This window comes from Artemia franciscana, chromosome 4 (assembly GCF_032884065.1).
Source record: "Artemia franciscana chromosome 4, ASM3288406v1, whole genome shotgun sequence".
Taxonomy (NCBI): domain Eukaryota; kingdom Metazoa; phylum Arthropoda; class Branchiopoda; order Anostraca; family Artemiidae; genus Artemia; species Artemia franciscana.
The window spans coordinates 38,111,261-38,136,948 of record NC_088866.1 but is presented as its reverse complement, the minus strand read 5'-3'; the positions used below and the strand labels follow the sequence as shown (position 1 = coordinate 38,136,948).

The window sequence follows — 25,688 nt, the reverse complement described above, 5'->3', positions numbered from 1 at the left end:
ATCTTAGGAAATTACTTAGTGTTTGCATAATCAAATTAGTCTAGAAATAACTTGACTTCCCGTACATGCACGTGCTTAGCATCTTTTATTTGGTGTGGTGAGGGGGAGGTTTCTAGAAAATAATATAATCTCTTTTAATCTTTTGAAAACCAATAAAAAATGTGGTAAATGTTGCCACATGTTTATCACATTTATACTCTTTGGACTCATTTGATCCGGTCTTATGTTATACTTGACATTTAAATTGACTTTGATTCCAGTTACAGGTTAATTTTGATAACAGAATTTTGAAGAAAAAATGGAAATAATTTGTATATCCAGTCATTCAAATGCCTTATCACTAATTTCTTGAGTACGATATTATTGGTTTGAAAGTTCCGGAAAGAGTGGGTTAGCCAAGTAGACATCAAATTCGGATTTGAGACAGGGTAGAGATAGAATGGGGGATAAACTTTTTTTTCTCCAATCCATCTAAAAGTTTTTGATAGGGCCCTCTGAAGCTTTGAGCCTCTACGGAGAAAATTAGCTAGGTTAATCAAAAAACAATGTTAATTGATTTTTTGGAAATAGAAATAACTGTAATATCTCAAGGTCAGCTTGAAGGACTGATATGAAACTTTCACTAAGTTCTAGAGGAGATTTGGCTAGTTTATGTTAGTGGAGGGGATGAGGGAGGTCTACCAAAGCTTTATCTTCGATCCCATTGAAAAAAAAAACGTGCTTTGAGCCTATATTGAATTTTTTTTCACAGCGTAAGTTGCAAAATAAATTGAGAGACATTGTGTACTCCCAGGATATCAAAAGAGCTTTTCTGGAATATTACGGGAATGCCTTGGGGGATAAAGCTAAAACTTTCAGGGGATTTTGAGTGGTGAGAGGGGGACTTGTGAATTTTGAATTTGTGCTTGAAGGAGGGGATGAGAGGATCAAAAAATTAGAATCTGAAAAATGGGCTTGTCCAGAAACGGGGCCTGAAAATGGGCCAAAAAATTCCTCTCAGTTTGAAATTTATACTCATAAGTCCTTTGGTTATGAAATATCAAAACCACAGAAAAATTCAAAAACTGTTTAGGTTTCTCCATTAATAGGTTAAAAACAAGTTTTCTCATAGGTAATTATAGGATTCAACATCTTAGGTTAGCCCGGACCAAAAGACTAAAAGATTCAAAGCACCCAGGATAGGGGCAATAAGTTTTAGTCTCTCTTGTCAGCTTTACATTTGCATCAGCATATCCGTGGGTCAGGGGAATCACAGTACAAAAGAAAAATTCAAAATGGATTTTCTGTGCGTCGATTCGAGATGTCTGAACATGAGCCTAATTGTTTTGCAATTTACAGGTCGTAAAAACTAAACCAGAGAAACCCCAATAAAGACAAAAATAAAAACAAATTTGGCTTTATTGATCGGTAATACCTGTTCCCCGAATGAGTAAAACTTACTATGCATGTAAATGGGACCAAGTTTCCTTCATCAAATAGTTCGTGGTAAGGAACTGTAGTAAGGAGCGACCCGGCTCAAAAGTGGCCCGGCTAGTTTATGTTAGAGGAGGGGATGAGGGAGGTCTACCAAAGCTTTATCTTCGATCCCATTGAAAAAAAACGTGCTTTGAGCCTATATTGAATTTTTTTCACAGCGTAAGCTGCAAAATAAATTAAGAGACATTGTGTACTCCCAGGTTATCAAAAGAGTTTTTCTGGAATCTTACGGGAATGCCTTGGGGGATAAAGCTGAAACTTTCAGGGGATGTTGAGTGGTGAGAGGGGGACTAGTGAATTTTGAATTTGTGCTTGAAGGAGGGGATGAGAGGATCAAAAAATTAGAATCTGAAAAATGGGCTTGTCCAGAAACGGGGCCTGAAAATGGGCCAAAACATTCCTCTCAGTTTGAAATTTATACTCATAAGTCCCTTGGTTATGAAATATCAAAACCACAGAAAAATTCAAAAACTGTTTAGGTTTCTCCATTAATAGGTTAAAAACAAGTTTTCTCATAGGTAATTATAGGATTCAACATCTTAGGTTAGCCCGGACCAAAAGACTAAAAGATTCAAAGCACCCAGGATAGGGGCAATAAGTTTTAGTCTCTCTTGTCAGCTTTACATTTGCATCAGCATATCCGTGGGTCAGGGGAATCACAGTACAAAAGAAAAATTCAAAATGGATTTTCTGTGCGTCGATTCGAGATGTCTGAACATGAGCCTAATTGGTTTGAAATTTACAGGGCGTAAAAATTAAACCAGAGAAACCCCAATAAAGACAAAAATAAAAACAAATTTGGCTTTATTGATCGGTAATACCTGTTCCCCGAATGAGTAAAACTTACTATGCATGTAAATGGGACCAAGTTTCCTTCATCAAACAGTTCGTGGTAAGGAACTGTAGTAAGGAGCGACCCGGCTCAAAAGTGGCCCGGCTAGTTTATGTTAGTGGAGGGGATTAGGGAGGTCTACCAAAGCTTTATCTTCGATCCCATTGAAAAAAAAAAACGTGCTTTGAGCCTATATTGAATTTTTTTTCACAGCGTAAATTGCAAAATAAATTGAGAGACATTGTGTACTCCCAGGTTATCAAAAGAGTTTTTCTGGAATATTACGGGAATGCCTTGGGGGATAAAGCTGAAACTTTCAGGGGGTTTTGAGTGGTGAGAGGGGGATTAGTGAACTTTGAATTTGTGCTTGAAGGAGGGGATGAGAGGATCAAAAAATTAGCATCTGAAAAATGGGCTTGTCCAGAAACGGGGCCTGAAAATGGGCCAAAAAAATTCCTCTCAGTTTGAAATTTATACTCATAAGTCCTTTGGTTATGAAATATCAAAACCACAGAAATATTCAAAAACTGTTTAGGTTTCTCCATTAATAGGTTAAAAACAAGTTTTCCCATAGGTATTTATAGGATTCAACATCTTAGGTTAGCCCGGACCAAAAGACTAAAAGATTCAAAGCACCCAGGATAGGGGCAATAAGTTTTAGTATCTCTTGTCAGCTTTACATTTGCATCAGCATATCCGTGGGTCAGGGGAATCACAGTACAAAAGAAAAATTCAAAATGGATTTTATGTGCGTCGATTCGAGATGTCTGAACATGAGCCTAATTGTTTTGAAATTTACAGGGCGTAAAAACTAAGCCAGAGAAACCCCAATAAAGACAAAAAATAAAAACAAATTTGGCTTTATTGATCGGTAATACCTGTTCCCCGAATGGGTAAGACTTACTATGCATGTAAATGGGACCAAGTTTCCTTCATCAAATAGTTCGTGGTAAGGAACTGTAGTAAGGAGCGACCCGGCTCAAAAGTAACCGAAACTCTAAAAAAAGAAATTTTGATACCAATAGCTACATCAAAAGAATTGCATTTTAATGATGATTTTAAAAATATAAGTTTCAGAAAGCTTAGTCTTACCCATCAAAAGTAACAAGCCTGAGCAAATGTGTCTTATTTTAGAATTCAGGGGTAAACACCACCCTCTAAAAGTCATAGAATCTTACGGAAATCACACCATCAGATTCAGTGTAGCAAATAACCCTACTGTAGAAGATTCAAGCTTCTATTTATAAAAATCTGGAATTTTATATTTTTTCCTGGAAGACAGATCACGGATGCGTGTTCATTTGGTTTTTTTTTCCAGGGGTAATCGTATCGACCTAACGGTCCTAGAATATCGCAAGAGGACTCATTTTAGCAGAAATTAAAATTTATAGTGCCCTTTCTAAGTGGCCAAAAAATCTGAGGGCACCTTGACCCCCTCCCACGTTCATTTTTTCCCAAAATCACAAGATCAAAATTTTGGGATAGCCATTCTGTTCAGCGTAGTCGAAAAGCTAATAACTATTTCTTTGGGGACGACTTCATCCCCCATAGTCATTTGAGGAGGGGCTGCAAGTTACAAAACTTTGACCATTGTTTACATATAGTAATGGTTATTATTAAGTGTACAGACGTTTTCGGGGGACTTTTTCGCGTTGGAGTGAGAGCGGGAGGTGGAAGGGAGTTACGTAGAAGGATCTTTCCATGGAGGAATTTATCATGAGGGAAGAGAATTTCCATGAAGGGGGGCGCAGGATTTTCTACAATTATGAAGCTTTTAATTGTTTTAAAAAGTAGAAATGTGGCAAAGAGTCAAACTTTAGCGTAAAGAGCGAGGAATTGTGGAGGGGACAACCCATTTCATATACGGAGTAATTTCTGTTCGTTTTAAGTTTTAATGTCGCTCCTTACTTTCTGCTAAAAAAGATTAGTTTTTTTTTATTTAATTTCTGAACGTTTTTGAATTAATGCATATTTGGTTTTGGCTCTCGGCACATAAATTATTAAAATGAAATTTGTATATTAATTCTTTTTTCGGCTAAATGGCTTTCTCTTAGTTTTGATCAGACGATTTTGAGAAATAAGGGTTGGAGAAGGAGGCCTAGTTGCCCTCCAATTTTTCGGTTACTTAAAAAGGCAACTAGAACTTTTAATTTTTAACGAACGTTTTCATTAGTAAAAAGTATACGTAACTTAAGAATTAACTTACGTAACAAACTTTCATAACCTTATATTTTTATTATCTATACGAGGGAGTTTGTACCCTCGTTAATACCTCGCTCTTTACACTAAATCGTAAGTTTTGTCCCAATTCTTTAAGAATGACCCCTGAATCAGAAAGGCCGTAGAATAAATAGTTGAAATTCCTAAAAATACTTTAGCATAAAGAGCAAAGTATTTATCTCCTCCTAAATACCTCGCTCTTTATGCTAAAGTATTTTTAGAACCCCTCATATGCGTAATAATCTCTGTTCGTTTTAAGTTTCAATGCTGCTTCTTCCTTTCATTTGAAAAAAAAACATTTCATGTTTATTTTTCATTGTTTTCTTATAGTAATGCTAGAGAATCCTGCGCCCTTTTTATTGAATTTTTCTTCCCCCATGACAGATTCCTCCAAGGAAAGACCCTCCAACATAGCCCCCTCTCCTCAGCCCCGCCCCCAAACCAAATAAAATCCCCCTGAAAACGTCTGTACAGTTCCGAATAACCATTACTATATGTAAACACTGGTTAAAGTTTGTAACTTGCAGCCCCTCCCCCAGGGATTGTGGGGGAGTAAGTCATCCCCAAAGACATAGTTATTATGGTTTTCGACTACGTTGAACAAAATGACTATCTCAAAATTTTGATCCGTTGACTTTGGGAAAAAATGAGCGTGGGAGGGGTCTAGATGCCCTCCAATTTTTTGGTCACTTAAAAAGGGCACTAGAACTTTTCATTTGGGTTAGAATGATCCCTATTGCGAAATTCTAGGACCACTTGATCGATACAATGATCCCTGGAAAAAAAAAACAAATAAACACGCACCCGTGATTTGTCTTCTCGCAAAAAATACAAAATTCCACATTTTTGTAGATAGGAGCTTGAAACTTCTACAGTATCGTTCTCTGATACACTGAATCTGATGGTGTCATTTTCGTTAGGATCCTACTACTTTTAGGGGGTTTTCTCCCCTATTTTCCTAAATAAGGCAAATTTTCTCAGGCTCGTAACTTTTGATGGGTAAGACTAAACTTGATGAAACTTATATATTTAAAATCAGCATTAAAATGCGATTCTTTTGACGTTGCTATTGATATCAAAATTCAATTTTTTAGAGTTTTGGTTACTATTGAGCCGGGTCGCTCCTTACTACAGTTCGTTACCACGAACTGTTTGATGTAAAACTGTCTTCGATTGGTCATTCAAAAATAATTCACCGATCAGAAAATGTGTTAAATTCACACGGACATTATGTAAACCAGCGTGATAAGCCTACCTAGCCAACGTGAAATCATTAAATTCTGTACATCTTCGAGCTTTACCAGTTTCACCTTCAACCTGTTCAAAACTTATTTGGAAAAATTATATACCGTTTCTAGTTACACGCAGAATCACACTCAAACAATGATATAATAGTTTCATATTGTCTTTCCTCTTCCTTAACTCTCCGAAAACTATTGTTTAATCGTTAAACCAAATTTGGGAACATGAGTCATGGACTACCATAGTTTTGGGTGGGGTGTAATAGGGTATTTGAAGAGATACTTCAGCAGTTTTTCGGGCCTTTGAATCACGGGACAAATTCCCTTATTTGGATAAATTCATCAAGAAATGTATCATTAAAGAATGTTTTCTTGAAGCAGGTTGTATACTCTTTATTAGGCTTCAAAAAAAAAAAAAAAAAAAAAAAGTTGATGGGCTTTTGAAGTATGTCATCTTCATAATGGATATTTGTCATGTTACAGTTGCTGTTTTATTATTCTGTTAAAGAATAAAAGTGTTCTTTTGCTTGGTAGCTTTGCCGCACTTGGAACCTTTTCTGTATGTTTAAGAAGCCATTGAGCAAGTTTCATGAGGAGTCTATAAATAGATTTTATGTACTTGAAAAACTTATGAATAAGTGATAGATTTATGCATCAATTGAGGCGTAAAAGCTACTGTAGAATTCTAAATTCTGGTAAGATCAATTACAGTCTATTCATGAGTATTATTGAACACTGGCGTCATTTCACAAAAATTGGGACTGGGTTTATTTTTTTCGACCTTGGAAGGCAATTTTGTCGTTTTTTTCAAAATGGAAATACCAAATGAAAAGAAAATCTAAGTAAAATACCAAATGAAAACATATAAAAAAACACATATTTCACTGAACATTTTTTTCAAAATGAAGGTTGAAGGGAAAAAGAGGTTATCTGGGCAATCTTTAGCAATGTTATAATTTATGCTGGAGCTCTGGAGTCAAAACTTGGAGCTATAGTCCTAACCTCTTGCACAGGGATTCATAGTACCCCCTATCCTTTTCTTCCCCTATTCGAAACCCTTTATCGTTTACGATTTCCCCTACGGTTTTCGACGGTTTCTCAATAATTGGCTAGTTTTTTCCCCCGATTCTTACTTCCCTCAGAAATAAGTATTTATTATTACCGGAAACGGCAAGCACTTAGAGCTTGTTCTTAAATTTATGTCATGACGACATTTTCTTGAAATAGTGGCAGCATTCTTGCCAGAATTCGTGAAAGATATAAGTTTGTGTCTAGATTAGTTCCTCCCACAACATGCATACCTTTAAGTTTATTGTTACTCTGCCGTCCAGGTAGTTATTTTCTGCGGAAGGACGATCTTTATTTTAGTGACACTCTGGAATCCTAGGGAGGAGAAATGGAGAATATTAAGAGAAACGGTATTACCAACAGTGGAGGTGCAGTCAAACTACCCTCCTTCATTGCAGCACATCAATGTGTTGGTAATTTTTGGCTCTGAGCTGAAGTTCTAATTTGTTTCCGACACTGTTTAAAGGTTTTACTTGCATTCGGGGTTTTCCTTATAGCCATTGTCATATTTGAAGCAGAAAACACCCAAGAGTAATGTTTAAACGGTTTAAGAAGGTCAGTATTCGCGTCAAACTTTCATCATCATTTCCGTTAAAAGATCCAATAATTAATCTATTGCAATTTCTCCCTGTTATCATGCCTTTAGAAATTTTCATTTATAAGATGATATCAGATTTTCCGAATCAGCAACGTCATCCCTGTATTACTGTGGATTAACATGAAAGAAGGATGTATTTGCATTATTTTATTCTAGAAAACACTGGGAAGTGGTAGTTGTCGAGAAACTAAATAAAATTTAGATTGTAAGGAAATAAAACAAAATAGTAGAGTAAAATTGGGACTTTTAAGTGGAGTCGAGATGCTCCCTCCCGTGCATAAATACCTGATTGTAAACTGATTCGTAGCTACGATCCAGTAAAAACCCTGGGCGCTAAGATGACCAATAAAAATACTTTCAGACAGGGCTATCGGGGAGACACAAGCTTAAAGCCAGATATAATCATTCAAAAATACAATTCCACATATTATGTGGCCTTTTGTAATAAAACAAGCTAGACTTGACCATGTTTTATTTTGAATTAAAAAATTACCACCACGTTTTTCATTTCTAGGTGGATATTCCAAGAGGATAGCGGGGGTATTTTATTTTTTTGACCAATCTAGTCAATTATTTGACCCCTCCCCCTCCAGGTATAATTTCGTGATATACTAGAAGGTTTCTAAAACAGCTTTAACTTTACGCAGAACGTTATTAGTCATGGTACGAAAATCATGGTCAAATTTTATCAATAGTGCAAAATGAATTCCCTAGATTTCTTTTAGTCTGAAGATTTTTGATTTCCTGTCACACTATTAGCATGTGTTATAAGCATTATAAGGATGTGTGCAAATACTCAGCAGATACATGATATTTTCACTCAAAAAAATGATCCATGAGGCACCAAGAGATCTTTCACAAAATGCTGTTTAGTTTTATTCAACAATACAGATTACCCAAGCTCTGAAAAGTAGGAAGACAACTGAAAGTTTGAATCGTAGAGGTTTTTATTGTAGTTTTTTTTAAGTGTGATTGTCCGTTACTTCCAATACATATTCAGTTAATTTTTTCAAATCTTGTCTCGTGGAATCATCGGTGCCTGCTAGTTCCCTTAGTGGCCTTGTAACGTTTCTATCCAAAAGAGGTAAAGACCTGAATGCGTGTCAATTTTAGGCCTATTACAGTGTCTTGTTTTTAAGTAAAATTTTTGAATATGTTCTTCTTCCGGATATTGCTAGTAAATGTGATTTAACGACTTACCAATTGGGATCCTGAAAAGATATGGGTAATTGGTTTCAATCAAGCCTACTATATTCTGACATAGCTGATGGAAGACACGATGAAAGAGAATTGTCCTCAACATCTTTGTGTGGTAAACACTTTTGGCCCTTTCGGCAACGTAGTGTATTCGCCAGCTATATATCAGCTCTTCCGCGAGGGAACAAATTGGTCTGTGGCTTCGGTACTTAATTTTTGGTATAATGATGTATCATTTTGTTAGAGCTAAATAGTCAAATGAGGTATCTGAGGGTGGCGTCCTATCACCCTACATTTTAAAGTGTCTTTTTGCCAGTTGTCAGTGTCTTCTCCTGATGTCTTTTTTTATAAAGAGATCAAAATGAGTTACATGATGTGCTTCTTGTGGTCCACACTCGGGAGCAGCTTTTGCTGAACTTTGAAAGTTTACGGTCGGTACTGGCAGACCGCATTCTTTCCACAAATATGTCATTTTGCGAGTTTGTATCGTTAAATTATGTGTCGAGCAGTTTAATTGACTTGGCCTTACGTTTGGCTCGTCGCTAACTGCTACCTGTTCTTTTATTGTTAGTATGGCACTCCGGAACCTATGAATTTTGTGCGGTAAGATTGTTCCTAATCTTGCACATTTCAACAGACGAGGCCTGGTACGGCTATATTTCGGTTACGGCTCCGAAACAATTGCTTTTCTCAGTGTTGTTCACTACATCCTGCGGGAAAAGGACGAGAAATTACTGAGGATAGGTTACTTTAGGTACTGTACTGTAAGTACTTAAAGTACCCTGACACAGGTAGCTGAACTGACGTCTAAACTTGAATAGAAGACGCAAGACCATTTAGACCGATACATCCCACTTCAGACCTTTTCATTTTACATGTGAAGTTCACTGTCCTTTATTTGTTTTTTCGTGGTTATTTTCTTTTTTTGGCGTGCTTATTTTCTTTTTCTCCTTTTTGTATTCCCCTCTGTATTTATTATGAGGGTAAAAAATAAATTCATTCATTCATTTAGTTTTCCCTCAAAGTGGTGAGGTGAGTCTGAGACCCAAAAAAGAAAAAGGAAAAAAAACATGCTTAAGTCACAGTCATTTGCGATGTCCCTCTCAATCTTTCCTGGATAGACAATATTTCAAACAGTTCGTGGTAACGAACTGTAGTAAGGAGCGATCCGGCTCAATAGGAACCAAAACTCTAAAAAATTGAATTTTGATATCAATAGCTACATCGAAAGAATCGCATTTTAATGCTGATTTTAAATATATAAGTTTCATCAAGTTTAGTCTTAGCCATCAAAAGTTACGAGCCTGAGAAAATTTGCCTTATTTAGGAAAATAGGGGGAAACACCCCCTAAAAGTCGTAGGATCTTAACGAAAATGACACCATCAGATTCAGCGTATCAGAGAACCCTACTGTAGAAGTTTCAAGCTCCTATCTACAAAAATGTGGAATTTTGCATTTTTTTGCCAGAAGACAAATCACGGGTGCGTGTTTATTTGTTTGTTTTTTTTTGTTTTTTTTCCCCAGGGGTCATCGTATCGACCAAGTGGTCCTAGAATGTCGCAAGAGGGCTCATTCTAACGGAAATGAAAAGTTCTAGTGCCCTTTTTAAGTGACCAAAAAAATTGGAGGGCATCTAGGCCCCCTCCCACGCTAATTTTTTTCCCAAAGTCAACGGATCAAAATTTTGAGATAGCCATTTTGTTTAGCATAGTCGAAAATCATAATAACTATGTTTTTGGGGATGACTTACTCCCCCACAGTCCCTGGGGGAGGGGTTGCAAGTTACAAACTTCAACCAGTGTTTACATATAATAATGGTTATTGGGAAGTGTTCTGACGTTTTCAGGTTTTTTTTTGGTTTTGGGGGTAGGGTTGAGGGAGGGGGCTATGTGGGAGGATCTTTCCTTGGAGAAATATGCCATGGGGGAAAAAACTCAATGAAAAGGGTGCAGGACGAATGTGGTCACGTTAGAAAAAAACGTCAAATTAAGAGCTTAACATACAATGCTGGGTGTTCGGAGCCTCTCTATTATGGAGTATAATTTGAAAATAACACAACTATACGAGCGATAAAACATATATACCACAACCATAACTCAACTAACGAAAGAACTGCTAAGAGATAACACAACTATAAAGCGAAAACAGGTGAAAACTAACGGGAAAATAAACGAACTAAGAGGTGGAAGGGGCCCAGAGAAAAAATATAATCCTTTTTCAATTTTGAGCCTAACTTCCGCAAAGGAGTAATAATGTCAGAAGCCCCGAAATACCGAATTATTTTCTTTTCAAACAGTTCGTGGTAAGGAACTGTAGTAAGGGGCGACCCGGCTCAATAGTAAACGAAATTCTAAAAAACTGAATTTTGATGCTAAAAGATACATCAAAAGAATCGAATTTTTACGCTGATTCTAAATATATAAGTTTCAATTAATTTAGTCTTTGTCATCAAAAGTTACGAGCCTGAGAAAATTTGTCCTATTTTGGAAAAAAGGGGGAAACATCCCCTAAAAGTCATAGAATCTTAACGAAAATCACACTATCGCATTCGGTATATCAGAGAACTCTATAGCAAAAATTTCAAGCTCCTATCTAAAAAAAGTGGAATTTTGTATTTCTTGCCAGAAGACAAATCACGGGTGCGTGTTTATTTGTTTTTTTTTTTTTTCCCCAGGGGTCATCTTATCGACCAAGTGGTCCTAGAATGTCGCGAGAGGGCTTATTCTAACGGAAATGAAAAGTTCTAGTGTCCTTTTTAAGTGACCAAAAAAATTGGAGGGCAAATAGGCCCCCTCCCATGCTCATTTTTTTCCAAAAGTCAACAGATTAAAATTTTAAGATAGCCATTTTGTTCAGCATAGTCGAAAACCATAATAACTATGTCTTTGGGAATGACTTACTCCCCCACAATCCCTGAGGGAGGGGCTGCAAGTTACAAACTTTGACCAATGTTTACATATAGTAATGGTTATTGGGAAGTGTACAGACGTTTTCATGGGGATTTTTTGGTTTGGGGGGTGGGGTTGATGGGAGAGGGCTTTGTGGGAGGATCTTTCCTTTGAGGAATATGTCATGGGGGAAGAAAAATTCAATGAAAAGGGCGCAGGATTTTCTAGCATTACTATAAAAAAACAATGAAAAAATAAACATGAAAACATTTTTTCAAATGAAAGTAAGGAATAGCATTGAAATTTAAAACGAACAGAGATTATTACGCATATGAGGGGTTCTAAAAATACTTTAGCATAAAGAGCGAGGTATTTAGGAGGAGATAAATACCTCGCTCTTTATGCAAAAATATTTTTAGTGATTTCAACTATTTATTCTACGGCCTTTTTTATTCAGGGGTCATTCTTAAAGAATTGGGACAAAACTTACGATTTAGTGTAAAGAGCGAGGTATTAACGAGGGTACAAACCCCCTCGTACAAATAATAAAAATATAAGAATATAAAAGTTTGTTACGTAAGTTAATTCTTAAGCCAAAAAAAAAAATTAATATACTAATTTCATTTCAATAATTTATGTGCGGAGAGCCAAAATCAAACATGCATTAATTCAAAAACGTTCAGAAATTAAATAAAAAAAAACTAGTTTTTTTAACTGAAAGTAAGGAGCGACATTAGAACTTAAAACGAACAGAAATTACTCCGTATATGAAATGGGTTGTCCCCTCCGCAGTCCCACGCTCTTTACGCTAAAGTTTTTAATTGTTTTAAAAAGTAGAATTGTGGCAAAGAGTCAAACTTTAGCGTAAAGAGCGTGGGACTGCGGAGGGGACAACCCATTTCATATACGGAGTAATTTCTGTTCGTTTTAAGTTCTAATGTCGCTCCTTACTTTCAGTTAAAAAAACTAGTTTTTTTTTATTTAATATTTAAAAGAAACGAAAATAAATAATAGATGCCATGACAATCAAAATTGTAAAGTGTTTACCCCACCTACTTGAGATGCTGATATAATTATAACCGTAACGGGATAGTTTTATTAATCGTTCTTCTGCCTTGACCAACATAGTAGGTGCTGGTTTAAATATTGGTATCCTTGAAATGGTAAATACAGATATAAATTTGGATATAGAGGGGGGCTACGTCAAATTGTTAGATATTTTGTAGGAGGAAAGTATATAAAGTCAAAAGCTTTCTAGATATTGTGGAATGCTTAGCCAGGGGAGTATCTAATTATTTTTACTATTTATTTTATATCAGCATCTTACTCATTGGTTTGGTAAACCCAGCTATATACGTAAGAGGAGGTGGGGGACATTTCAGATCACATGCCCCAGATAATTTCATAGCTTTAATGTTAAAATCTCATTTTCGCACAATAAGCTTTTTTAATGTTTATGCGGTAATTATTTTAGTCCTCTCTAACTGCTGACCCCCCCCCCCTACGTTAAATTACTAAGTTGTTACATCCTGTCAATGATATAAACATGTTTATGTCTGTGTTTCGATCTTCACATTTGCAGACCAGCGCCTTTCATAGAATCTTCTATAGTTAGATTATATGTGTTTGCCCTCTTCCAAATGGCCCAGTTCTTTGCAAAACAGGATTTTGACCAGGCCTTTCCACTTTATATTGTCATAATACCCACTTTAACAGCTATTCTCAAGTATGATGGACACAATTTTGGCTTATTAAAATATATATCTTAAAGCCTTAGTTCGCTTCCTTTAAATTTATATTTCTACAAGTTGTCACGGAATCAAAATATTAGACCAAATAATTCTGATACCTGCTGCTGAGAATAGTAACCTAAGAAAAGAAACCTCCCACACTTTCCGAAAATTGGTTCATCCTAAATGACAATTTCTTAACCTTTAGAACTAGCACCTATGAGCCAATCAGATTGAAGGACGGATTATTTCAGCCAATCAAAATCTTAGAAAACTTAGCGCTGATTGTACCTGTGTCTAAAGGGCAGAAAATGGGATTTTTTTGAAAATATAAGCAACACCAGTCTTGTACGAGGCTCCAATGTAAGTCAGACTGTGCAAGGTATATAATCACACAGGAAATGAATATATTAGTCCGAACGCTTTTAGTTATTTACGCTAGTACAAGTGTGTTGACATTACCATATAATAGTGATATTGTAATGAGCAAAAGAGAGCTTAAAGGGATACTTAGAAAAATTAGACAACAGAACCGAGTAAACAGAAGACAAATTGGGGATAATTGTATTGGTATGTCAAATTTTAGTTTTTCCTCTTTTTACGACAAGTAAGGTTAATCTTGGGTAGATTCCTTTTCTGATAGTAACAAAAAAAATTGAAATATAAATAACTCCATCCGATTCCCCATTCAAGATTTATTCCAAGTATAATAGTTACTTCATGCTGACCGCTTCATGGGGCCATTTATAACACTAGGCTATAAGGCAGCATCCAGGAAGTCCAGATTTGACCCCCCCCCCTCCCAATTTAAACGAGCAATTAAACGAGTTTTGATGCGTTTTTAAGGTTTTATTGTAAACCACCTCCCCAAAATAACCCCCTCCTCGACCAAAAATCCTGGTTGCATTCTTGCTAAGCTATTTACAAAACATTGCATTTATAAAAAAAAAGTTATATTTGAAATGATTTAAATCCTTCAAAATTTGTTTATATGTTTTTTTTCTTACCAAAGCCATTTAAAACACTGAGAATTCTGCTCATCTGAGTTTTTAAGAATCTGAAATTCATGCTAGACCGTTAATAGGAACATTGTTATTTAGTTACGATAATGCCTTATTGCATACAATAGAAAGTTTACGTGGATAAGTAGACACAAGACCGGCCCTTCGCAGAAAGGGGTCAATTTTTTTTTACAATGAAATAACATAGATGGGCTATGGAGACCCATCCCCCATAGAAAAATCTGATCCGCAAGTAGAACACTCTTAAACGTTAAGTCAAAAATATGTTGTGAGGGGGCAAGGACCTCATTCCCTAGAATCGGGTTATGCCAGTATCTTTAAGGGAAAAGATTAGCCAGGGATTCACCACCTCAGGAAGTCCAAGGAAATACAAAAGGGACAAGAGGCTGTCATGCTCTAAACCAAAGTAAAACTTTTCTTTAAAGATGGTTATTTCAAGCCTCATCCCCATGGTAAATTCTTCCAGACTTTTATTTTATCTTCTGACAACACGCATATCCCCACCTTGGCGTACATAATCTTTGTTTCTTCTTTACAGTTTCTATTGGCATTATTTTTCTTTGAAAAGGCTATGCTATCAACTAACTTCCCTAACAAAATAAAATATGCTTATTGGTATGTTGTAAATCAGTTAATTTAAATACCCAATGCGAAAAGATAAAGTTTCAAGAGATACGCCTTCTACGCTCAACAGGGCATAGAGAGTATTTTTTTTTTTTTTTTTTTTTTGTCAGCAGTGGTGTTATTGGGGTAGACAGGGGGCGTTAGTCCCCCCAGATTTTATTGCCTACCTGCATTTTAATTCATTTGTTTTTCAGTATTTTCGTTGAAAAATGACTTTGCTGGTACTTTAACTGAAAAATTGTAAAAACAATGAAATTGCTCCCCTCTTAATTTTGAAAAGTATATTTTTGCCCCCTTCGCTAATTTCCACGAAATGTTAGCATTGATTCTTAATATACGCTTCATATATGAAATATTATAAGCAAGCTCTAGTCATATGTTTGAATAAGGAGAATGTTTCATCTTATTTTTCTGACTGCTATATCCTGTCAGATTTGTAGTCATGGCTAGAAATTTTCAAACGGATGTTAATTATGAAAATTTACTTCTAGGAAATTATTTTCTCTACAAGTACTAAGTGTTTAGTTCTTCCCGCGGAAACATGTTGTCTCCATAAATACCTTTAAAAGGAACTAATCCAGCTCCAATTTATGGGATTTGTGTAACATAAATGCAGTTTTTAATTCGCACATTTTTCGTCATTCACTAAAAGAAAGTTAGCAGTGTCCCATAGTTCAAAAGCTTAGGCCAATGTTTTACCATTCCAAGTAATTTGCAAAATATGTATTGCAATATTACATACTATAATGTAAACTTGAAATCGAGTAACGTAAGCGTTTAAGTTGAAAAAATTCCGCCATTCGAACTCAATATATTCTGGGATATGCATAGATAATCAGAGTTCGCCGATTGGTATGATCGAAGAAAACTGATGGGAAGGCAGTTAGATTTAATACCATTTTTTAAAAGAAATCCTAATTCAAATTTTGAATAAGAAAAAAGTATGCGTAACGTCAATAGTAATATGTTTTTGGTGTTTCCGTGTCGGACGTAATATTACCGAATAAGATTGAATTCTCAAGCAGGGAAAATTAGAAATGACTATTAGTCACAAAAATACTGCCTAAGTCATATCCCCTTGGGACGATTAACCCGATCAGATTTTCCCTTATTCTTGTGTTCACAAAGTTCAACAAAATGATCTTGTTTCTCATTGATGAATTACTTCTAGTTAGCCAATTATAGTCCTTTTCACGTTATGTGCCTGTGTTACAGAAAGACAAATTGAAACTACTATTAGATTGTTTTCACTTAATACCACATAACTGTAAATTGTCAAAAGTTAAAACCTTAAAAATGCACGTGTTTTCTTTTGATTTTACACAGCGAAATTATTTCCAAATTTGGATCCATAGAAAGAAAATTTGTATAATGACAATTTCTCGTTTTCCTTGTTGCCATTTACTAAAAAATTCGTATGTTTTCCTTCCATATCTGCAAAACAAACTTAGATTATGGAAGTAGAGCTCAAGCTAGACGGCAATGATTAATAAAACCAGAGGTTTACGACATAATTAAACCATTTAGGATTTTTACTTGGTTTTCCAAAAGCAAATTTATTAGCATAAGAAATAGGTGCCAACCGTGGGAAAATTCAAAGTTTTATTGCCTCGTTATGAGGAAGAGTCGTGGTATATTTCTATCCTTTCTCCATTACATTGAATTCTTATCTCCGTTATCGGAAGATCTTCCGTTATCGGAAGTGCCAGTAAGAAACTCGTTTAGGGCTAGGGCTTGAAGCCCAACATTAGTCTTTTTGTAATATAGTACTTTTTGGCTATACGTTGCAACTCTGGCGAAAAATTCAATCTTATAGTGCTGAGTATTTTCGAAGAAACAGTTTTGTAGGATATACCATGTTTTGCCTCATGGCTAGGGCCTTGATTTAAATTTTCAAGGATGGTTTTGGAGGGTAGAGTGGGAAATTTAAAGGTGACCTAGAATGCTAAACATGGTGCGAAAAGCATTTTTTTTTTATTCTCAGAAGGAGCACTCATTTCTGTATTATTTTATTCATGTCTCCCAACAGGTCCTTTGGCTATTAGTCTTTAACTTGTGGTAGAAATGAACACTTAAAAAACTTTCCTCGTATTGCCTTGCTTTTTGCTGGTCGATTTTGCAGTAGATGTAGAAATTGCTTATGAATAGTGTCTTCAAGATGTATTTTTCTCGGCCTCAATTCTTAGGTGTATAGCCTAGTAGGTTATTACTGCTTTTTTCCTTACTAAAACTCGATTTTTCTTATATACGTTTTTTTTCCTACCTACGCATTAGTTAACTTTAGTAAATCTTCCATGTCCTATGTATATAAGAATTCGTTAAACTGTTCTAAATGGATCGTAACTTTCCAGACAATTAAGTAGACTCCTATTGTTCCCTTTTAAAGTGACGTTGCTGCAGGCATTCGCCAAGACTAATTACATTTTTTCTTTGCATGTCCAGTATAGCTTAGAAATTTTTCTGGAATTTACATTGACTATGAAAAATAACTAGGGTAACTTTCAAAAAATCAAAGAGTTTGTAAGTGCTACTAAACTTTTGCTCAAGATTGATTCGGAGTTTAAATAATTTCAGGATTGTAGAGGCTAAGCTTTTTAATTTTAACCATTAAAAATGGATCAAACCTCCTCTTCTATGTTATAAAGCACTTTAAGAAAAGCTTCTTTGTATTCTAGTCATTTATCTACAGATTAAATGTTGTCTACCAGATTTTCAACTTTCATAATAGAAGGGAAGTATACTAATGATTTCAATGCACGTTATCAGGCGTTTGTATAGAGTAGGGGGGTCACGTTTCTAAAGTGGACGAGTTTGAAAAAATACGAAAATTATTTTGTATTCGATAAATAAGATGAATTATTTATTGAATTAATTCGAATTGAATTAAAATGGATTAGTTGTGGGCATCAAGTCATGGCTAATTGTAGTAGCCAAGACAGACAGTCCAATTGAGAGAGAAGAAGTTCGAGAACCTGTTGAGGTAATTTCAGAGGCTTCACTGTTAATCACGCTCAGATAAGCAATTATAATGCAAAATTTTCCATTATAATTGCTAGTGGAAATTAAAAATATGGACTGATCGTAAATAATATGACATATCATTATTAAAGCGACCCAAAATTTTCCTCTTCACATTTCTACAGGTGTTCGATACGGTCATATAATTTCAAGTGGTGGGTCAGAAATTTCAAAGGTTTTCATTTCATAAAACTGTTCAAGAAACAAAGGGTAAATAAAGAATGAGCCTTTACAATAGAAATCAAAATTCTAAAAAGAAATTTGGGCAAAAACGTATACTTAAAATGAATTTCTTCGTCACATTGGTTCTAAATATAAAGTATTTCCATTTCGGAATTACCCATCCAATACTGTTGACTTAAATAAATTTATATAATTTTCAAAAAAAAGTAAAACACCCCCAAAAGGGGGAGCAATCTGAATTGTTCTTATTCCATAAGAATCAAAACGGTATTCTCATATTTCAACGTAAATGAATACCATGGATGCTGAGGCAGTGATAGCCTCCTCTTATTGCACGAATATTTTAAGCGTACAGTAGAAGATTGTATTACATTCATAACGTTACCTGCTCAAAGATTTTAAGGTTTGTGACATCCCCAAGATAAAAAAAAAAAAAATACTCGCCAAACATTTCCTTATTTAGACATCAAAAACACCAATTATCATCTTTATAGGTATTTTCGAGATCTAGATCCGTTCCTCCCGAGAAACCTTTTTTAAGGTATGTACTTTTTCAAGGGCATTTGGTACTTTCAATGTATAGCTATGCAAAAGCTAAACTTTTAGCATAAGAACACAAGTTGAAGCTAGTAAATACCTCCTTGCAACTAAAATAGCACTAAAAATGTATAAAAAACAGACAGGAAACTAGATATTTTTTTTTTAATGAAATGAAGAGTGAATCTAGAATTAAAAGTAATAGAAATTTTTCTATATTTGAGGAGGTTTGTCGACCTTTGAAACGCTTTATAGTTATCAATCATACTCTCAGTAGGGCAAACCTTAGCATACAAAGAAAGAAAGTTCTATCATAAATAGGGTGATTTTTACGTGTTCTAAGCGTCAAAGTCACTGTTTACTTTAATTCAATTTTTTTTTTTAAATTTGAATTTCGTTTTGAAATTTCAACCCATCCCAACCCGTATGCGGACTGAACAGTCAATTGCCTATGGTTAAATTTTGTTAAAATACAGACTTTACGCTTAGCAGGGTTTTCAGTGCGTATTTTCTTCATTATGACAAACATTCTGAGTTGCTAAAGCCTATATAATTATCTTTTTCTAGATTGTTTCGATGACAACAAGAACGATGTATTTCCAAAAAGTATAAAATACAATCGAGCGCTTATTGGTCGAAAAATTTTTTCTGACTTGGACTATCTTCCAGCTTACCGATCGGGAGCAATTAAAAAAGAAATGGTTAAAAAACTGAGAAAAAAGAAGAAATTGAGGAAAGAAAGTAGAAAAAAACTTAAGGATCACATGAAGAAAGGAAGAAAAGGCAAAAGTGGAAAAAGAAGAAAGGAAAAAAGAGGAGGCAAGAAGAAAAAATATGAACCATCGACAGATACAATTGGCCTTGGTAAGAAAAAGAAAGAAGACCCAAGTCAACTCACATCAATTCTAAGTCTAGGTGCGTTCTGCACAAAAGAAAATTGCTACCTATCTTAGTTTAATTGTGATTTTATATCAGTCATAAAAAAATAACTTCATCCTCTTAACATTATGTTCAAAAATCAGACTAAAAATTTTGTATTTGTGATGGGGGGCTAAAAATCTCCTGTTTAGTGTTTCATACCACTACAAAATCGGTTGGTTCTTCTAGAATTTTCATTTTCCAACATTTTGATCCTCTTTAGACAGAATCAAGGTATTGTGACACAAACTGACAGAAACGTTTACTTTGCTGTGGTTTCTCAAGTGGAAGCCTCAAAACCTTCTATAAAGTGTTTTAGACCATTAAAAATTGATTAACCATAAATTCCCATTATCTGTCAATCCATCAATCATCAATCAATCATGTCAATCCATCAATTCCCATTATCATTATTAATTCCCATTATCTTAGAATTCCCGTTATCTGGCATTTTGGCCCTCTTCAGATAGAAGTTGGTGTTTTGTGGCACAAAATCGTTGAGCAGCTGAGACACTCTTCTGTGGCATTAACTATTTAGCTACTGATTAAAAACAATGGCAGATTTCTTTGATTAAAAACAAAAGGATCTTCAGGTTTTCAAACCATTGATATATTTATTTTATAAAATGATGACTTGGTGCTTCTTCCATGTGCTCTACAAACTTCCGATATTGGCTGTACGAAATGAAATGTAAATTGAAATTGCAAATCATATAAACTCCATTAAAACCTACTAAGAATATATAAATTAACTTACTATAAAATTAACAATAAATTAACTATATTATAACGAAATTAACTATAATATTCCTTTATCGGAGCTGTAAACTCATACAGGAAAAAATGACCGAAAAACTTATCATGAGTATTTATCGGACAAAAGCATGACTATAATGACAAGGGAGAAAATAGTGGTTTTGAAGAAAATAACAACAGGGCCAATTTATAGAAAAATATCTTGTTTCAGGTTTCTTAGATAATTAAATTGCCTCTTAAGTCAATGTTTTGTTAAAGAAAACTCATAAGACGATGGAGCGTTTAATCTTTGTCACACCTAGCTTTAACAAAATTTTAACTTGCGGTTGAAATTTTTCCGAAGAAGCAAGAAAAGATGACTTAATTATCGAGAACATTTATCTCTTAGGAGCAGTGATGAATGTCTAGCATTTTTATTTGGGGGGGGGGAGCAAGAGGGTTCATATACGAATAGTCAAGAGGCTTGGCCTGAGAATTTTTTCTCTAAATTATTGGGGGCGACTGCCTCCCTTTGCCCTCCCCCACCCAAACGGCACTTCCACCTAGGAAAGAGTAATATTTAGACATCGCCTAGGTATGGAGCAATTATTAGCCTACTGAAATTAGTTTCTGATTTGCAGAGATATTTAAAAACTGAATATTTTGACATCGATAATCTTTAATATTGATAATAGTCTTTGTCAGTATTAATATTGTTGAGCACCACACAAAGTAAATTTTACTACATTTTTCGAAATTGCCAAAGCCTAAACTTAAAAAGAACGTCTAATGTTTTAGCCTTATTAGCTTCAACAACATAAAATAATAATTATTTTAAGGTTACTAAGGATAGTTGTCATTGTTACATAGAACTATCTTGTGTTGTTTCTAAGGCTTTATTCAAGGAGGGTTAAGGGTTCTACCTCCCCCAACTAAAAAAGTTTGTCCGGCTTTTGAAAATGCAACAAAATGCATATAAGCCAATTTCTGGAGCGTTTTTAAGTTTTTTCTCTAAAAAATGGTTCCCCCGCCTCCCAACAAAATTCCGAATACGGCCTTGCCTCTGTCAACAATGGTTGATAATATTTTTAATTTATTGTCCTTATTAATGATTTTTTGTAGTATTCTAGATACAAACTAAACACTAGTTATATTTTAGGTGCATTAAGCAACATGCGAAAGTTCTTTGGTGACATCCGAACCCGGTTTAAGTCGAGAGAGGAAATGGGAAACGATATTATTCAAAACGACGCTCCTTCATCATCATTGGAAGAACCCCAATTTCATTTAAGAGGTAATTGTATGTTTATTTTTTCGCTTTTTTATAGAGCTGGTTCATTATCAACATCAGAATCAAATACGCCGATATGTGAATACACTAAAAACGCAAAATCGAATTGCTTTTTAATTTAAGCTAAATTAAGATGCCAGAGTTGTGATTGCAATAAGCGATATCGGGAAAAAACGAGCAGAAATTACTCCTAAAACGACGCTGCTTACTTCTAAATCCGCTACGGTTGATGCTGGGTTACGATATGTGAATTTTAGATCACACAATATACTTGAAAAACTTATAGCAGTTGTCGTGAATATAAAAATTGGCTTTTTGACTAGCCTTAGTGTTTAAAGAAAAAGATTATTCTTTTTGCGTAGGATGGCAAAGCATTATGCAAACTGTCCCAATGTTGTACCAGTGGAAGTATTCACTCTCATTGCCGCAGTTGCCATTAGACTTAGAAATTTCGCTAGATACAAGGTCAACAGGTTTTAAGACGAACCTCCTCAATTTTGATTGAATAACGATAACAATAGCAAAAAAAAAACTAAATTTTGTTGTGTTGAACCAAATTATTTATAAATTCACCGACTTCTTCGCAAGACTTTATCTAGTTTGGTCCAAGCCTTAAGACTAAAAAAAAATGAAGCAAAAGAAACAAAGGGCGAAGAAAAATTCTCGTAAACTGTTTATTAAAAAAGGATCACGAAAATAAATGAATTTTTTTTATGGGACCTTTCAGATTATTACTCTTAGTAACACCTAGCTAATCGTGTAAGATGAAGCCCATATTTCTTCGTAACACTTTTACAATCAGAGACCGATCGACTTCCGATCATCAAAAGAGGGTAGCCTCTTTTTGTTTTACAGGTGGAGTTGAAACTTTCAGGAGGGTTTTTTTTAGGGAAATGTGCTAGAGGATTTCAAATGCAGTATTTTGGGGAGGGGAAAGCATAGTCTCTTCAGTCCTCCCAAGAGAGTATAAGCTATGTCTTTCCCATTTTTTATATCAGGCGCCCGATAGACTCTGTGTGAATAAACCAACAAGATCAAGAGCAACTGAAAAACTGTCACTATTGTCTGGGGGTTAGGAATAAAAATCTTTGTCAGAAAAGAAAACTGTTAATATTTATTTGCAGTATTGCATGACTAAGTACTTCATATTTATTTTAGTCTTCCGGAAAGGAGGGACCGTTGCATTCTGATACTAAACTACGGGTACCATTCCCAGTTATTTTTTTTAATCAGTCTGCTAATATATTTGTATAATCAGTTGATATATTTAATATAATGATAATAATTTTGATGGAATTAATTTTACTTTTCAATTAAAAATAAAAGAAGAAGAAGCTGGATTTTCTTTCTTAAGAGAAGGATAAAATGCAGCAATGGGCGTACTTTTGAAAATTAACTTTTTTCTAAAAAGCAAGGCTTCACTATTGGTTGCAACAGTTGGAGATGCGGAGTAGTATTTAAAAAAAGTAATTTAAAAGTATTGTGCTTGGGAGATCTGTAAGACCAACATTGTTCAGAAGAGATTTTCTTTCTTATTCTTGAATTTGTTCTTCATAAGTTGAAATGTCTTGTGCAAGGTTTTGGGTACTAGTAGCGCATTAAATAGCTAAAATTCTTGGAATTACTGGTTAATATTCTTGTTCGAGTGAGTAGCAGCCAGTGTTCTAAAATTAAAAGATATTTATTTCAACTTCTACTGTAAACTTCTAAAATTCAGTTGACTGTATTTCTACATAATAAAAATAAAAAATGTTGATTTTTTAGTCGTTCCAAACAAGTTTACCTTATTATACTTTTTTTGCGGCCGTTTAACAGCTCTGAATATTGTATCTTTTATTTTTTTAAGAGAAGAGATATTGTAGTTAATGTACTTTTATTTTGAACGACCGGTGTTCTTGATGTTCCTCATTTAAAATTGTTTAAATTGTTTATAAGCTTGTTCAAAGGGAAATTTGAGGTATGTTAAGGTTTTTATTTGTCATTATTTGTAAAAAAAAAATCTTGTATAGTTTATACTTTTATATAGTTTATAACTTCTATTCCTGTTACTGTACTTTGAAGACGGTTACCAAATCTCTATAAATCCCTATAAGTGGAAAAAATGAAATACTGCTTGTTGATTTTTTTTTTTCATAAATCTTAGAATTTTTTTTCAGTAAATCCTCAGGAGTTATGTTCAAATGAGTCGTGATATTTTTAGCATGGTGCTAATCAATTCCACATTTAAGCTAATTTCAAGGGGAATTGATTGAATATACTATAAAATAAATACATATTAATTTAAGAGCCACTTTCAGGGAAGTAAATCCCAATAACTGGACAAAGTAAATGCATATTTACCCTACATTTTACTGTTAAAATTTACATTGACTGTTTCCTCAAATTATAGTTTTATTTACGAATATTGACCATGTTCGAATTGACACAAAATCACGTTTGTTTAACATAAATAAAATACAAATAGAAAAATGTAATATTCACCCTTTTACCAGATCTCGAAACTGATTCGTTACCTTCTTATGAAGCTCTGCGTGTACCGGAATCATCTACGACTTCAAGAAGAAAATTTGAGCCACGTTTCATGAGGATAAAAAGCCTGAAATATGACCCGTCTTTTCACTATGCTGGGCTGGGATGACCTTGATGCAAGATTACCTTCATGCCGAGAAGTGAGAGCAGTTCTTTTCTGCTGTGGCGTTTTTCAATTAGTTCACTGTGATCCCTTCGTTAAATAGTCTCTCTAAGAATCTCAAATATTTTTGTATTGTACGTAAACAGTGTTGCCATAACCCAAGCAAAATTATTACATGTCAAGTCGGCCCATACTTCTTACAACCTTAACGAACAAAAAGCATTAAAGACATAATCGCACAAAAGTTGATATTTCTTTTGTTTGTTTATTGTTGTTTTCAAAATCATCCTTAATTAGAGTTTTTCGTTTTTTTAACCAAAAAAAAGAAAACAGAAAAAAATTAATATCTAAGACTTGTCACAAATCTCTAGGGAGTGGCAACCCTGTTCATAAAACCGTATTTGCGGCTCCTTATGTTGATCTCATTTGTTCTCTACTTTTATTCTTTTGTTCATATTTATTAGTAGTATATTCTTTTATTGATCTTATTGTTTACAAGCATACATGTTTAAAATAATTAATAAAGCATGCATATCTACAGTCTCGTTGAACTTTAGACTTGATCTATTTTGAAAATAAAATAATTTTTTACAGTTATTTGCGTATGGTATTTTATTTAGATATTGCAAGACCTAACGCTCAAGAAAAAAAAAAATCGCTTTCGAGTCCAGAGGACTTGTTGGTCATGTGTCAATCCCGTGACACGGTATTCCACCTTTAGACTACAAGTGACCAAACTATATAGGCTTAGGTTTCACTTGTTTGCCTGTCAGTCCAAGCAAATTCGGTCTCAGTTTTTGGACACAAGTCCAGTGGACATTTTCCGTCACGCGTCAACCCAAAATTAGTCCATTCTTCATCCCTTTGTTCTATGACTATCTACCTCAGTTTTGCCCTAGAAATGACGCATGGAGGGATGATAGACAAACTTGTCTATCAACAAATGAACTGATATAATTTTTATAGAATCAAACAGTTCGTGGTAACGAACAGTAATAAGGAGCGACCCGGCTCAATAGTAACCGAAACTCTAAAAACGGAATTTTGATACCAATAGTTACATAAAAAGAATCGTATTTTAATGCTGATTTTAAATATGTAAGTTTCATCAAGTTTGGTGTTACCCATCAAAAGTTAAAAGCCTGAGAAAATTTGCCTTATTTTTGGAAATAGGGGGAAACACCCCCAAAAAGTCATAGAATCTTAACAAAAATTGCATTATCTGATTCAGCGTTTTTGAAAACCCTACTGTAGAAGCTTCAAGCTCCTATCTACAAAAATGCGGAATTTTGAGTTTTTTGCCAGAAGACAGATCACAGATGCGTGTTCATTTGTTTTGTTTTTCTCAAGGGTGATCGTATCGACCAAGTGGTCCTAGATTGTTGCGAGAGGGCTCATTCTAACGCAAATTAAAATTTCTAGTGCCCTTTTTAAATATCCAAAAAATTTGAGGGCACCAAGGCCTCCTCCCACGCTC

The 25,688-nt window shown here is 34.7% G+C and overlaps 1 protein-coding gene across 3 annotated transcripts; it reads left to right on the top strand.

Annotated features, from left to right (window-relative positions):
• Nucleotides 1-13,608: 13,608 nt before the first annotated feature.
• LOC136026398 (uncharacterized) lies at nt 13,609-24,808 on the top strand. 3 transcript variants are annotated; one of them, XM_065702956.1, is made up of 4 exons: nt 13,609-13,821; nt 19,203-19,499; nt 21,448-21,582; nt 24,072-24,808. In XM_065702956.1, exons 1-4 carry the CDS (start codon nt 13,653-13,655, stop codon nt 24,215-24,217), a joined length of 747 nt encoding a protein of 248 aa, XP_065559028.1. In that variant the 5' UTR covers nt 13,609-13,652; the 3' UTR covers nt 24,218-24,808. The 3 variants fall into 3 exon arrangements, with proteins under 3 accessions (XP_065559028.1, XP_065559026.1, XP_065559025.1); XM_065702954.1 differs by having other exon boundaries at nt 19,203-19,550; nt 24,105-24,808; XM_065702953.1 differs by having other exon boundaries at nt 19,203-19,550.
• Nucleotides 24,809-25,688: the final 880 nt, after the last annotated feature.

Coding starts and splice junctions, on each gene's coding strand:
- LOC136026398 (XM_065702953.1), top strand. CDS start 13,653: ATGAATATATTAGTCCGAACGCTTTTAGTTATTTACGCTAGTACAAGT. Junction 19,551..21,447: donor CACATCAATTCTAAGTCTAG/GTGCGTTCTGCA, acceptor GTTATATTTTAG/GTGCATTAAGCAACATGCGA. Junction 21,583..24,071: donor ACCCCAATTTCATTTAAGAG/GTAATTGTATGT, acceptor CCCTTTTACCAG/ATCTCGAAACTGATTCGTTA.